Source organism: Peromyscus californicus, unplaced genomic scaffold, assembly GCF_007827085.1.
Source record: "Peromyscus californicus insignis strain IS unplaced genomic scaffold, ASM782708v3 Scaffold_22__1_contigs__length_63687245, whole genome shotgun sequence".
Taxonomy (NCBI): Eukaryota; Metazoa; Chordata; class Mammalia; order Rodentia; family Cricetidae; genus Peromyscus; species Peromyscus californicus.
Genome location: NW_026294525.1, coordinates 28,684,218 through 28,697,978, shown reverse-complemented (window position 1 = coordinate 28,697,978; position 13,761 = coordinate 28,684,218). Strand labels below are relative to the sequence as shown.

Below are 13,761 nucleotides of genomic sequence, written 5' to 3'. Positions count from 1 at the left end.
CAAACTCCAAGGTATTTCAGTTGTTAAAATATTGTTTCTGAATATAGAAAATGTTTCTTGGGTTCTCCTGAGAGTGGGGCACTCCAGCTAATCACAGGCACACACACACACACACACACACACACACACACACACACACACACACACATTCTTCCCATAGTACAGTCCTTTTAAAATTAATAGCACATGCAGAGGAAAAACTAAACCCTTTGACGTCACTCTTGAAATGAGGAAACATCAACAGAAAAGGCTCTACTCCAGTAAGCTGCCGGCGGCGGCGCAGCAGCCGATTGGTCTCTGGTTTGCCTTGCCTGTGGCAACTGACAGCACCTCCCAGTCTCCCAGGCCGGCTGCCTGCTCGCTCGCCCAGCCAGTCCCTTGCTCTGGGCATTGCAGCAAGCTGGGCTCTGTCCCAGCACTTGTCTGGGAGAAAAGTGGTGCCCTCACCCAGAGAGAGCCTGGCTCTCCACCTTCCGTCCTTCCCAGCTCTCCGACTGCTTTGGTGTTTTTTCTTTTTCTTTCCTCTGTTTTGTTGTTTTGTTTTTTTTTTTAAATATTTTCTTTTGTTAAAAAAATTGACATAATTATATTCCTAATCCTGGATGAAGTTGCTGGATTCTGCAGCACAAGTCTTCATGAACAAGCCACACCGCTCAGAGATTTCACGGCTTTCAAAGGTCACAGAACTGCCACTATGGTTAAATGTCTTGTTTAATGGTTGAGGTATGTACAACAAATTTAAGCGGCAAGTTCATTTCCCTTGAGACTACAGAGTCCCAAGGAGACGTCAGGGTTTTGGTTTTGGTTTTTATTGAAAATAGACCCGTACCTATATGTGTGTGTGTGTGTGTGTGTGTGTGTGTGTGTGTGTGTACATGTATATATATATATATATATATATATATATATATATATATATATATATATATATATCCTCTGTGATTGTTCCTACAGCAACTAGCTTTTGAATTTCCTTCCTTTTTCTAAGCGAACTGACTAACCACTGTCACTTGCTCTGAATTAACCCTTCTAGGGCAGCAGGGTCTAGCAAGAACCTCAGCTATTCTCTGCACTTTGAGCCCCTACGGAGGGCCCCCCCCTCCGCGCCTACGTTTTTTTTTTTTAAATAAATGCAATATTTCTTCTCCATGGTAAATTTTAGAATTGGGTCGTTTTTCAATTTTGGTAGGACAGGGCAGGAAAATGTTGGTGAAGTGTTGTGAACTAGTAGAGGAGAAAAATCGGGTTGGTTTGTTGTTGTTGTTGTTGTTGTTGTTGTTGTTTTTCCTGGAGTTTGTCCTGTTGGTCAGTAGTAGAAGAAGAAAGTGGTAGGACAGAAAGGAACAGCTGGCAGGGAGAGGGAGGGAACCCAGACAAATGGGTGGGGGTGAATTGTTGAGAGAAAAATAAAATCCACTTTATCATCTTGCTACATTTTATAAAAACACTGTTTTCAATCTCAAAGTTAACGAGGAGATATAGGTTCTGAGTTATGTGGCCAGTGATTTAGGTCTTATTATTTTACAAAGGAAAATAAAACTTTATTATCACCGCAAGACTCGGTAATTATCTCTTCCTGAGCCGGTTGAAAGCAGAGTCAGATATTTAATTAGAGACTTAAGTGATGGAGCCTGGGGACTAATTAATCACCTAAAAACTCAGCTCTTCGTGTGCTCTGGCCAGAGAGACCATTGCAAGGAAGGGAACAAGCCCATCGCATACATTCATGCACAGTAAACTCACTAGCTGCTGCAGAAGACGCAGCTGAACGCAGGGCTAATGTTTTCAGCCACACGTTATTATGTGTCTAAGGGGACCTTGCCGAGAATCATTCCTGTCAAGCATTCAATTTTTCTAAAAGCAATTCAGATAATACACGGTTAGCACAGGCTTCCTTATCTGAGAGTTAACGCACTAACCAATGAGACAGGATTGTTTGAAACCACTGCCCTGCTCCAAAATTTCTAACTCGTTCTCCTTAAAGTTTCTATTCTCAACACCGAGAACTAGAAATCTGTGAAACTGGGTCATATCGGCAGCGCCGTGAAGCAAGGCTCAAACACACAGTGCCCTTGAAGGGGTTAACAGAATTAACTGCATCGTGCACCTAGTTAAGAACAGGAAAAATATTAGCTCTGAATGGCAGAAGATGTGCCCCGAATGGACAATTGCTTTTCTGCAGCGCCTAGCGGGGAAAAACAAGGACTTCGTGTGTTGCGAATGCATGGCTGCAACTCCTCCATTTCCTCTGCTTTATCTTTTATTGCTGGCTGGGGAAATGAAGAAGGGTGTCAGGGGTTCCGTCCTGACTGACGTTTGCTCCAGTAAAATGAAGTCTTTTTTAATCGACAGCAGGAGCTCAAAGTTCACTAGAGACAGACAGCTCCCCAATCCAAATCCTCTTGATAAGGCTCTCTACCTAATTTCTCCGATTTCAGAGGGCCCCACTCAACTGAGCATGTGCCAAAATCAGCGAAGAGGGTATTTCAGCAAAAGTTGCTTGGAGAAACTATTTTTTTGAATGAAGTTGCTTAGGACAGGGGTGGAAAACTCCAAGATGTGTCAGAGACAGGCATCAGCTTAAGGAAAACAATGACACCGGGCACCTTTTAACACCTTCCCCAGCATTTAGCACAAAGCCACCCATTGTTGGGGCTGAATAAGAGCCAGGCTAAAATGTTTGCTGAGAATTCACCCAACACGCATTGTAAATTATCTAAGTAATTTTACACCTGGGATTTTTAACTGCTTTGAGAAATATTTTTGGTGTTGAATCCAGCTTAAAAATATAACATGGAAACTGTCAATGGTCAAGACAAGGGCATTCCAAATGTCAGCGTGTGTTATTTTTTTTCAGCCAAAAGGATGTCATATGCGCACAAGTAAAATGACCAAGCTTCCCCCAAGTGGGAATGTACCACCTGGAAAGGCCTCTGCCCAGTAATTATTCTTCCAAGGTCTAACTTGTTGTTTGCCAAGCTCAAATCACAAGGGAAACTGCTTGTTGATTCACAGAGCATAGTGTTGGAAGGATTTTATTAAGCAAGAAGTTAATCCAACCCATGTCTACAAGGGCTTCCTTATATTAAAGACAGCTGTCAGATTTAAGGGCCAGAGAAGATTCAAGAATATCTAGGTAACAGCTATTTTTTTTCTTTTGGTTTTTCAAGACAGGGTTTCTCTGTGTAGCTTTGCCCCTTTCTGGAACTCGCTCTTTAGACCAGGCTGGTCTTGAACTCAGAGATCCGCCTGTTTCTGTCTCCTGAGTGCTGGGATTAAAGGCATGTGCCACCACCACCCGGTGGTAACAGCTATTTTATCTGGTTTAATCTCACACTGTGTTGGTCGTACATAACTTAGGAAGGAACCCTCCATGTACATGAACTGTCCAAAGAACTTGCCATCCTGAGGATTCAGTTCACATATCCCAAAGAGGTCTTGAGTCAAGTAAGAGTCTTTTTTAGCAGGTACACCTCCCGCAGGAAGCAAAACTTTGGCATTTGAAGATTGATCTGGTCCCTCACACAGTGGTGAGGCCATTTCTATAACTACTTCCATTAGTGGTGTCCTGACTTCCCCCAACATTTTCATTCAGGGAGCACTTTATTCTCCCCAGAAGAGTGGCTTGCTGGGCCACTCAGCACCAGGCCTCTCCAGGCATCCTTGCTTTCATTCATAATTCTCCAGGCATCCTTGCTTTCATTCATGATTCTCTAAGCATCCTTGCTTTCATTCATGACATGTTGCCTACTTGATTTCTTAGTAGACTTTAAAGTGCTTGATGTTGAGATTTGAGAAAAAGAAAGAAAAGGAACTGTAGAGGCCCAAACTAAAATGTCTATATGCAAGGCATATTTAGAAGCTTGACTAACAAGAAGGAAATGTGTCAATGGTTTAATGTTAAATCGAGGCATTTAAAGCCCCACCTCCAAGGATTATTTAATCATTTAAACAGGTTACCATGCAATTAAGAGAGTGATTGCATGGAGCGAACCGGAAAAAAGCAGGGACCAGAGACCAGGACGGGGACACCCTCATTTGGCAGCAACTAGTGATGGACGCTAAGTCACTCAGTTATCCTTGACCTCAGTTTCCCCATCTGTGTTAGGAACCGGTTGGATTGGACTGTTTCCAACATCCCTGTGGGCCAGACTTTTTACAGTGTTTTTTACTTTCAACCAAAGGTTTGGTTTTTTGTTTTTGTTTGTTTTGCTTTGTTTTAAATCATCTACACATAAATGTGAAAGTGTCAAACTGTGATTCAAAAAAAAAATCTCAAAAAGAAACTACTGCCGCCGTTCATGTTTCTTAACCTGAAGTGAATACAAAAGTCAGTTGAGGCTGAGAAGATGGCTCAATGGGTAGAGTACTTGCTGAGCAAGCCTAGGACCTGAATTCAGATCCTCCGCACCCCGGTAAATGCTAGACTACAGCGGCATCTATCTATAACCATAACCCTTGAAGGGCAGAAACAGAGATGGTGGGAGCTTGCTAGCTAGCCGGCATAGCTGAAAAGGCAGCTCCAGGTTCAGGAAACAAACAAACGAACCAACAAAACAAGGAGAAGAGCAATAGAGGAAGACACCTGAGATCCAGCTCTGATCTCCACAAGTATGTGCAGACACATATATACATTTGCACACAATACACCATAGGCATTCACACATACACACACACACACACACACACACACATACACGAAAAGTTTGGGAGGGAGATAGAGAGAAGAAAAAGCTATACCGAAGAGTCGGCTGAATGCCAGTTAGACTGTAAGAAGTGAATTTTTGTCCATAAGGACATCTAATAGGGTCAGGTGAACGCACCGCTATTCTTTTGTAGTGGTGATCTTAAAAATTAGTGAGCTGAGGAGAACCCGAGTTTTGCCCTAAATTGACGTAGTTTATTCAGCGGTTTGAGATGGAGAATAAAACTCACACACTGGGGTTTTCTTCACCATTCCTCAAGTCATAGGAAGAACCTGTTGAGAATGTTGAAAGCAGCTCCAGATATCAGCAGTCATTTGACCGGAATGAGGAGGATTGGCCGCCATGATGGGCTCGAACACTGATGTACTGTGATGTTCTTGCTGTGGGGAGCACCCTCGGTGACTGGAAGCTGCTGACAGCAGTTCCAGAACTTCCAGGGTTCACTTGTGTGAGTTTATGGGGGCCTCACTTTCCTTGTCTTTATGGCTGTTTGGTGCCTTTTCTTTTCCATGCCATGATTTACCCTGACAAGATTCATATCAACAAGATCGTATTGAACCATTAGCATGGATTGAGTTCTTCCATCTCTCCTGTCTGCTATTTTTACTACTTCTCTTCAAGCTTTACCATCTCTTGCTTATCTAAGTTTGTATAATTCCACCTCCAAGACAATCACGTTACCAATGAAAAGCAAAAGCAGTCACAAGCCCTGGATTTGGGGAATCTCTCCCAGGAAGACTGTCACTCCACTGGGAGGGCTCCCTCTCTTTGCCATATTTCTCTCACGTAAAGCGGTACCCCTCCACACTGGAGCATTTCTTCAACCAGCAAAGGGACGTGGTTTGTGTTTACTGTAGATGAGACATCAATGTTGCAAGACAAACATTGTTTTCGTAAATGTCAGCCATTCTAAAGCTCTTAGATTACTCTCCTTGACATTGCTTCGGCTCCAACTCTGGTTTCTTTAGAGAATAGCTGGAAACATTTTGATAGTAAAGTTGGGAGAACCCTGGGGGTGGGGAACCTTCTGAAGAGTTGACTGTTGGCTGCGTATCTCCTGTGAGGCTATGAACCCTGCTGCAGGCATGCTGCCTCATCCTCCTGGATGGCTGTGAGGTAGTCCAGTTATCCTTATCCAGACACTGGCCCATCCTGTGTGGCTACGACCAGCTGGCCTCTCTGCCAAGTGAGGGCTTACAGTTAACAGCTGAAGCACGGAGGTTAAGGAGCAGGTTAGTCATTTCAAACAAACCTACAAACAGCATGACAGCACCCAGAAATCCATTAAGCACAGGTAATTCTTAGTAATAGTCTGCAAAGACCTCACTATTAAAAACTCTAAATCCTATCAACAACGGTCTGCATTGAGATCTGTATACAGTACAGAGTATGAAAATGATAGCTGAAGCCAGTACTCAGGAGAGTTTTGCCTGGCATGTGAAGTTCCTGCCTCCTTCCTCTCCTCCTCCCTCTCTCCCCATCTCCTTCCCTTCCTCCTCTCCTCCTTCCCTCCCTCCCCTCCTCCTTCCCTCCCTCCCCTCCTCCTTCCCTCCATCCCCACCTCCTTCACTGCTTCCCCTCCTCTTTCCCTCCCTCCCCTCCCTCTCTAGATTGTTTCCCGTCTCTCCTCCCCTCTCTCCTCCCCTCTCTCTTTCATCTGTAAGTAGAAAGTGAACAAAATGAAGGGGGACAATAAGGTTTTGGTGGGTTTTCCTTCTATAATATTCAGAGTGGTGTTTGTTTGAATTTTCTCCTTTCTGGTAGCTGGTGTACCGATCTACAGAGCATCTAAGAGTTGGGACTCTGAATCTTCCTCTAATGTGGGATGTTGGGCCACAGCTCGTCAGGGATAAAGAGCATTCTTCAATGGACTCAGGTGGAGATTGTGATGTGATTTTAAGCTTTGAGTTGGTCAAATCTTGATATCTAGAGCACATAATGATCAATGGTTCTCATACTCTTCAACTCTACCAATCTTAGTATGAATATAATTAACTTTGCACTATTATGTAAAACTCAGAAACTAGCCAGGTGGTGGCGGCGGCGGCGCATGTTAATCATAGCACTTGGGAGGCAGAGGCAGGAAATCTCCGAGTCCAAGGCCACCGAGTTCCAGGATGGCCAGGGCTACACAGAGAAACCCTGTCTTGAAAAACAAACAAACAAACCAAACAAACAAAAAATCAGACACTAACTGAACCCAACAATAAATGAATTATTATTAGTTTATATTCAGGTAATAAAATGTCCTGTTATTTAAAAGAATGAAGTATGCCCACACACAATAGATGGGCAGTGATTTTCCAGATATATAAAACAGGAAAAAAATCTACACTGACATTTGTGTAAATCTGCAGAACATTAGTGCTTTCTCAGAGAAAATCTCTGGAAATCTAGATAAAAAAGTGTGACAGGTGGATGAGAACCTGCAATATAGAGAAGGGAAAGGCTTAGTTTCTGTGAATTCCATACAGTTGTTCACCTTTTCCCTAAAAGCTTACGACGTTTACAGCCGAAATCATTTTTGCTGTCATACTTGTGACACTGTGTCGTATTTGACGTTGAAAACAAAGTTAGAGGATGAAGGAAAAAGGAATTTCTATTTGGCTTGGGTTTTATTTCGTGTGCTTTTGAAACTGCCAAAGAGAAAGAATGCTGTAGAATAGGGTCATAGACAGGAAAACACAGAAAACGCAACATCCCAACTTGAGTAACTCTGGGATACCAGCAGCCCTCTAGACTTGATTTTCAGTAGGACAGAATGAGGAGCTTTGTCAAGACCAAAGTTCCTTTCAGCTTGCCGGGGTGTTCATGGGAACTTTTTGGGCTAAACCAATATACGTTATATATTTTACTGGTTTGAACATATCAGCTAAATTACCTGTTTTAAAACTGGTTTGGTTTCACTTAATTTTTCAAATTAGTTAAACATGGAAAGCTTGTAATTTTCTCAAATTGTCTTGGAGGAAACTGTATATCTCTGGCAAACTTTTAAAATAAATTTATACCATAATATCCGTTATTTAGAAAACATTATTTTAATAAGTTCATATTGTAGGTGTGCAAACAACTAGGGCTGGTTCTGTTTAAATATGATTTATGAATTTCTTGGTTTTCCATGAGAAAGAAAAAAACATACCTTCATTTCCCTTTCTCATTATGCCAGTTGCCAGCTGTGTCCAGTGAGAAGAAAGAGCTCAGTCATTCACAAGGGTAGACAACACTCTCACGAGAGGAGATGCCCCAGCAATAGGGAGGTCTAAAGAATGCCTCAATTTAGAAAAGGTCACTAACTCTAGAAAGAGTTGTTTCCGGCGTGGTAGAAATGTGCCCTCTTTCTAAGGCCTTCACACCAGCATCCTCATTTCTTCAAAGAAATGAAAACGTAATTTCAATTTGGCTTTCAGTTCATTTCGGAAACTTTATTCATTATGGAACATACCTACTAGTTTTATTTCTTATTTCCTGAGGAATAACTCAGATAAAAGAAAAAAGGAGTGGGTGTCTGTGCCATGGCACTCTTGGGTCATAAGACACTCTAACGTGTCTAACTCTATTCTTTTCTCCTGACTGTTAAAAATCATTATGCTAGAAAGATGCTTCAAAGCTTATAAACACAACAACTGATCTCTCTCTCTGTAGCATGAATCTTAAAAGTTCTTATTAATAAAATCAAACCTGAGGCCAGTTATTGGAGTGAACACTGGAAGATCTGAGAGACAGAACAGGCCACAGCTAACCTCACCCGGCCAACTTCTCAGCTGATCCTGTTTCCTCACACTGGAAGCCTCTGAGTCCTCATCCAGAATGAATCTCAGCTGAACTGCTGCTCGAAAGCCTGAATGCCTAACCAGTCAAATGCTTCTAGTTTCTGGTCTTCACGCCTTATATATCTTTTTTTTTCTGCTGTCACTTCCTGGGATTAAAGGCTCGATTTCTGGGATAAAAGGCGTGAGTCACCATGCCTGGCTGTATCCTTGAGCAGATGGATTTCTGCCTCTGGAATGCTAGAATTAAAGGTGTGTGTGCCACCATTTTCTAGCCTCTGTATCTAGTGGCTGTTCTATTCTCTGACCCCAGATAAGTTTATTAGGGTGCACAATATTTTGGGGAATACAATACCACCACCACCTCTCTCTCTCTCTCTCTCTCTCTCTCTCTCTCTCTCTCTCTCTCTCTCTCTCTCTCTCTCTCTCTCCCTCCCTCTCTCTCTCTCTCTCTCTCTCTCTCTCTCTCTCTCTCTCTCTCACACACACACATACACACACACACACACACACACACCCCGATTCTGATGCTTCAGCACTCATGTAGTTTCGGGAGAGAAGTATGGGGCACTGGCCCTCTCAAACTTAAAACATAGAGACAAAGGAGAGGTCACGGGTTCAGCACTGATCTAGCAGCTGTTTGGTATCCAGCATCACTGGGGGAAACTTTTAATGTCTACACTCATGTCAGAACTAACAGGTGACTTAGAGGTCATAGTGAATTCCCATATATTGTCCCCTCTAACATAAAGCTTTAAAAACTAAATGCATCATATATTCATTGAAGTAAAAAGCAAAATGTAATTTAAAATAAAATAAGTTTGGGTGATTTTTTGGAGAGAAAAGGAAAAGGAGGAAGAGAAAAAGAAGATCCGCTTGCTTTTTTAAGGAGCTCCCAATTTGGAAGCTAAAACCCCAAGTCCAGGTTCTAGAAGCAAGAATGATTGATACTCTTGGCAAAGTGTTTAGCACGTTTGGTTTTCATGTCTCTAAAATGTCACTTGCAGCAGGGTACTTTGGGCTCTCTAATGTCAAGTTTTCATGTGTAATGAGTCACTTCACTCTTAAAAAAAAATGACACAAGTCACTTTATTCTCACGTCATTCTTGTTAAGCAAGGATTAGCTGAGACCATTTCCAAAGCAAGGAAATTAAGACTGAAAGGAATTCCAGCTAGTGGAGCCAGGATTCCACTTCCACTCTGGTGACAAGTCTGAATTGTTCTTATATGTTTTCAATTCATCTCTACTCATTCTAAGCATGACTTGGAAAACATTTTTTAAATATTTATACAAAGCATAAGAGCATTTGTTTCCAAAAATGTTAGAGCGTTCTTCTAACTATATTTATACACACGAGGTTCCAAAATAAAGAGAAATAATGTTCTTTCGTTTTTAATGCCTTAGAAGTTGATACTTCCAACTTCAGGAGGGTAGTTGGCTGTGGTGGTGTACAAGGATGCTGAGGCAGGATTCAGTGGAGATCATCCTTGCTCTGTGACTGTGCACAAGTTAACCTTACTCTACTTACATTTTCTAGTATGAAGATGTGTATGGTATGTTTCATAAAAGTGTAAAAAGATGGAAAGGCTTTTATTTGTTGAGTGTGTAGAGAATGAAAGAGAGTATGCATATGCCTATCAATTGGCACTACGTGCTTAGATGAGTTCTTGGATTATATGTAGATAGTGTTGTGCTGAGTGCTTTAAATTTAAGATAAATTTATTTTTGTTGCAGTTTGAAAGTTTCTCCTCAGAGTTCATGTGCTGGAGGCTTGACTCCCAGGGTAGCTAGATTGGGAGGTAGAGCTTTGTAAGAAGTATTAACTTCACAGAACAGAATTCTCATGAAGGGGTTAGTGTGGTCACCATTGAGTGCCTTAGTTACCCTGAGAGTGGGTTGTTACAGACGTGCCCAGGTCTCACCTTCATCCTTTCTTGGTGGCTTGTTCTCACCCCTTCACCTTCTGTCACATTATAAGGCAGAGTGCCAACTGCTGGCATTGAGCTTTTGAAATCCCCAGTCTCCAGAATTGTAAGAACCCATTTCTTTATAAATTAGCCATTCTCAAGTATTATGTGGTGGAACCGGAAAACGATCTGCGATGTTTCTTTGCCTTTCCTCCTCTGTATTAAACTATAGCACAAAGAACCTAAATTGTAAATGTATTGACCAGTCACTTATCGTAAGGAAATCTCTATACCTCTGTGTGTTATTCAAGTTGCCGGAGTGTTGGTTCATGCCAGCATCTGGGATGCTGAGATGGGAGGATTGCCGCAGTTTTTGACGTGAGCATGGGATGTATGTAAGTTCAAGGTCAATCTGTACCATGTCTTAAAACAAACATACAAACACCTCTTGTTACTCAAGTCAAGACAATGACTTTTTATATCATCAGCATGCCAGAGTCCCATTGTATCTTCTCCCTCTTCCTTTCTTCGACATTGTGTCTTGAGACGTGTAAGTTGTTTTATATAATCGTGTTTTGTTTCTTTTCACTGCATGAGATTTAGTCCGTTTGTCCACTGTACTGAGCAAATCACTGTAATTAGTCCAGTTTCTTGCATTATAGATAATGTTGGCCTAAGTCTTTTGGTGTATAGTCCTTATATTTCTGTTGAGGACCTGCCTAGAAACAAAGCTGCTTGGCCTTAACAAATCAAGTTAAACATCAGTAGAAAATTCACTATTTCTCGAAGTTGTTATAAGAATGTCCACTCTCACCAAGAGCACATGTCCCCCCTCATCTTCCAGATCAGCACTTCTGTTAGGTATAGAGGAAAGGTCATCCTGACTTCATGTGCATTTTGCTGATTCCCTTTTCACATGTATCACAAGTAAATGAAATCTTTGTGGTCAAGTCCAGTCATTCTATATTTTAATTCTAAAAGATTCTTCATCCTTCTTTGGTAACTTTGATTGCTCTAAGTGGTACAAGCATCTCTTCTATTAGCAAAATTTCCTGTTTTATTCTTCACTATTATCTTGGGTTCTCTACATGTCTGCATCAATTTTAGAATTCAGATTCCTTACTCCCAAATCAACCAATCAACAAGGCAAGCAAACAGTTGGAATACAGGTTCACCTGAGAAGATGATGGCTTTTTTGAGCCTTGGTTTGTCAGCATGGTGCATCCTCTTCCGTTTTGTAGGCCTTTGTTACTTTCTCTCACTCATACCTGCTAGCTGGCTTTGTGATATCCCTTGCTGTACCTATTAGTGGGTGTTTAGTATTTTGATCTGATCTAAACAGCACCTCTTCAGTTGCAACTTTTTGCTTCTAATATACATGGAAACCATTTTTTTTGGTGTCTGTGTGTGTGCACAGTTTATTATCCAGAAGCTTGCTAATGGACAATAAACTAATAATAGTTTGCTAATGATAATAAACTCATGAGTTTAAGTATTTTATAGATACTTTCGATTTTTGTAACAAAATAATTATACTATCCAAGAATACTACCGGTCATCTGTCTTTGTTTTTAATACTGATACCTTTTGTTTATTTACTGGCTAAGTTATCAGTAAGGAGTAATAGTGGACAACATTATCTATGACCATTATCTATGTCCCATCACAGAAGAAAAGCCCTCAGCAGTCTACCATTAAGTATGATATTCTTCATAACATGGAGAATGTTTCCTTTATCCCTTGCATGCTAAGTATTTAACTTACTAAGTACTCTTTTGGATATCTAATGTATGATTTTTTTGTTTGTTTTTACTCTCTTATTCTTGTTGTTGGCTTTGAATGTCAAATCAAATTGAAGTCCTAGAAAAAAACTAATTTGGTTAGGATATGCTATGCTCACTCATGTGTGTGTGTGTGTGTGTGTGTGTGTGTGTGTGTGTGTGTGTGTGTGTGGTGTTACCGGAGATCAAACCCACGGTCTTACACACGTAAGACAAGCACTCTGCTACTGAGCTGTCCTCAGCCCTTTGTGCTCTTAAAAAAGATAATCTGTATCCCTCCAAAAATCTCAAATATTTTTTTCTCCCATTCTTTAGGCTGTCTGTTGCTGCGCAGACACTTTTTAATTTCCCATAGTCCCATCTGTTGATTTCAGGAACTATTTCTTGTGCCGGTGGAGTCCTGTTGAAGTTCTTGCCTATGTCTATGACTTCATGTGTGTTCCCTGTGCTTTCCTCCAGCAGTTTCAGTGCTTCAGATTTTAAGTTAAGGTCTTTGATCCACTTTGAAATTGAGTTTTGTGCAGAGAGACAGAAGAGAGTCTACGACCATTCTTCTGTAGATACATGCCCAGTTTCGCCAACACTGTTTGTTGAGTAGGCTGTCTTTTTCCAGTGTGTGTTCTTGGTGCTTTTGCTAAGTATTAGGTGGCCGTAGCTGGGTGGACTTACTTCTGGGTCCTCTATCCTTTGCCATTGGTCTACATGTCTGGTTGGGTTTTTTTGTTTTTTGGTTTTTGTTTTGTTTTGTTTTTTGGTTTTTGGTTTTTTTTTTTTGTGTGTGTGTGTGTGTGTGTGTGTGTGTGTGTGTGTGTGTGTGTGTGTGCATGCCAGTAACAGGCTATTTTTATTACTATTGCTCTGAAGTATAATTTGAGGTCAGATTTTATGATTTCATCAGCAGTGTTTTGGGATTGCTTTGGCCGTATGTGGTATTTTGTGTTTCCATATGAAGGTTTATTTTGTTTTTTTCAGTTCTGTGAAGAATATCACTGGACCTTTTTTATTTTTAAAATTATGTGTGTGGATCGGTTTGTCTGCATGCATACTTGTGCACCACGTGTATGTCTCATACCTGCAGGCCAGAAAAGGGCATTGGATCCTTTGGCACTGGAGTTACAGATAGGTGTGAGCTGCTGTGTGGGTGGTGCTGGGAAAAGCAACCAGAGTCCTCTGAGTAAGAACACTCCTGAGCCATCTCTTCAACCCTTGTCACTGGAACGATTAATAGGAATTACGTCGAGTCTGTAGATTACTTTTGGCAATACAGCCATTTTCACACTATTAATTCTGATGATCCAAGAGCACGAAAGTCTCTCCATAATCTCAAATTTTTCATTTTTCAGTGTCCTACAGTTTTTTTCTTGTATAGTTCTTCCACATCCTTGCTGAGGTCTTTCTTAATACTTTATTCTTTGACAGTGATTGTGAGTGAGGTATTCTTCCTATTTTATTTCCCATACAATTCCTTATTGCTATAAATGAAAGCTTCTGTGTTTTTTTTAAGTTGTATTTACTTATCTAGACTTTCATACATGAAGGCTGTATTTACATAATTTCCTCCCATTTCATCTCCTCTTTATAAGTCTTCCTTCTCAACTT

General features: G+C 41.1%; 1 protein-coding gene across 1 annotated transcript in view; it reads left to right on the top strand.

Moving 5' to 3' along the window:
- The first annotated feature begins 288 nt into the window (after positions 1 to 288).
- Pde7b (phosphodiesterase 7B) overlaps positions 289 to 13,761 on the top strand; it is a 311,632-nt gene continuing 298,159 nt past the window's right edge. Inside the window, exon 1 of the mRNA XM_052751151.1 lies at positions 289 to 723. Within this exon, the coding sequence (XP_052607111.1) occupies positions 703 to 723 (21 nt within the window). The 5' untranslated portion in view covers positions 289 to 702. The remainder of the gene's footprint in view (positions 724 to 13,761) is intronic.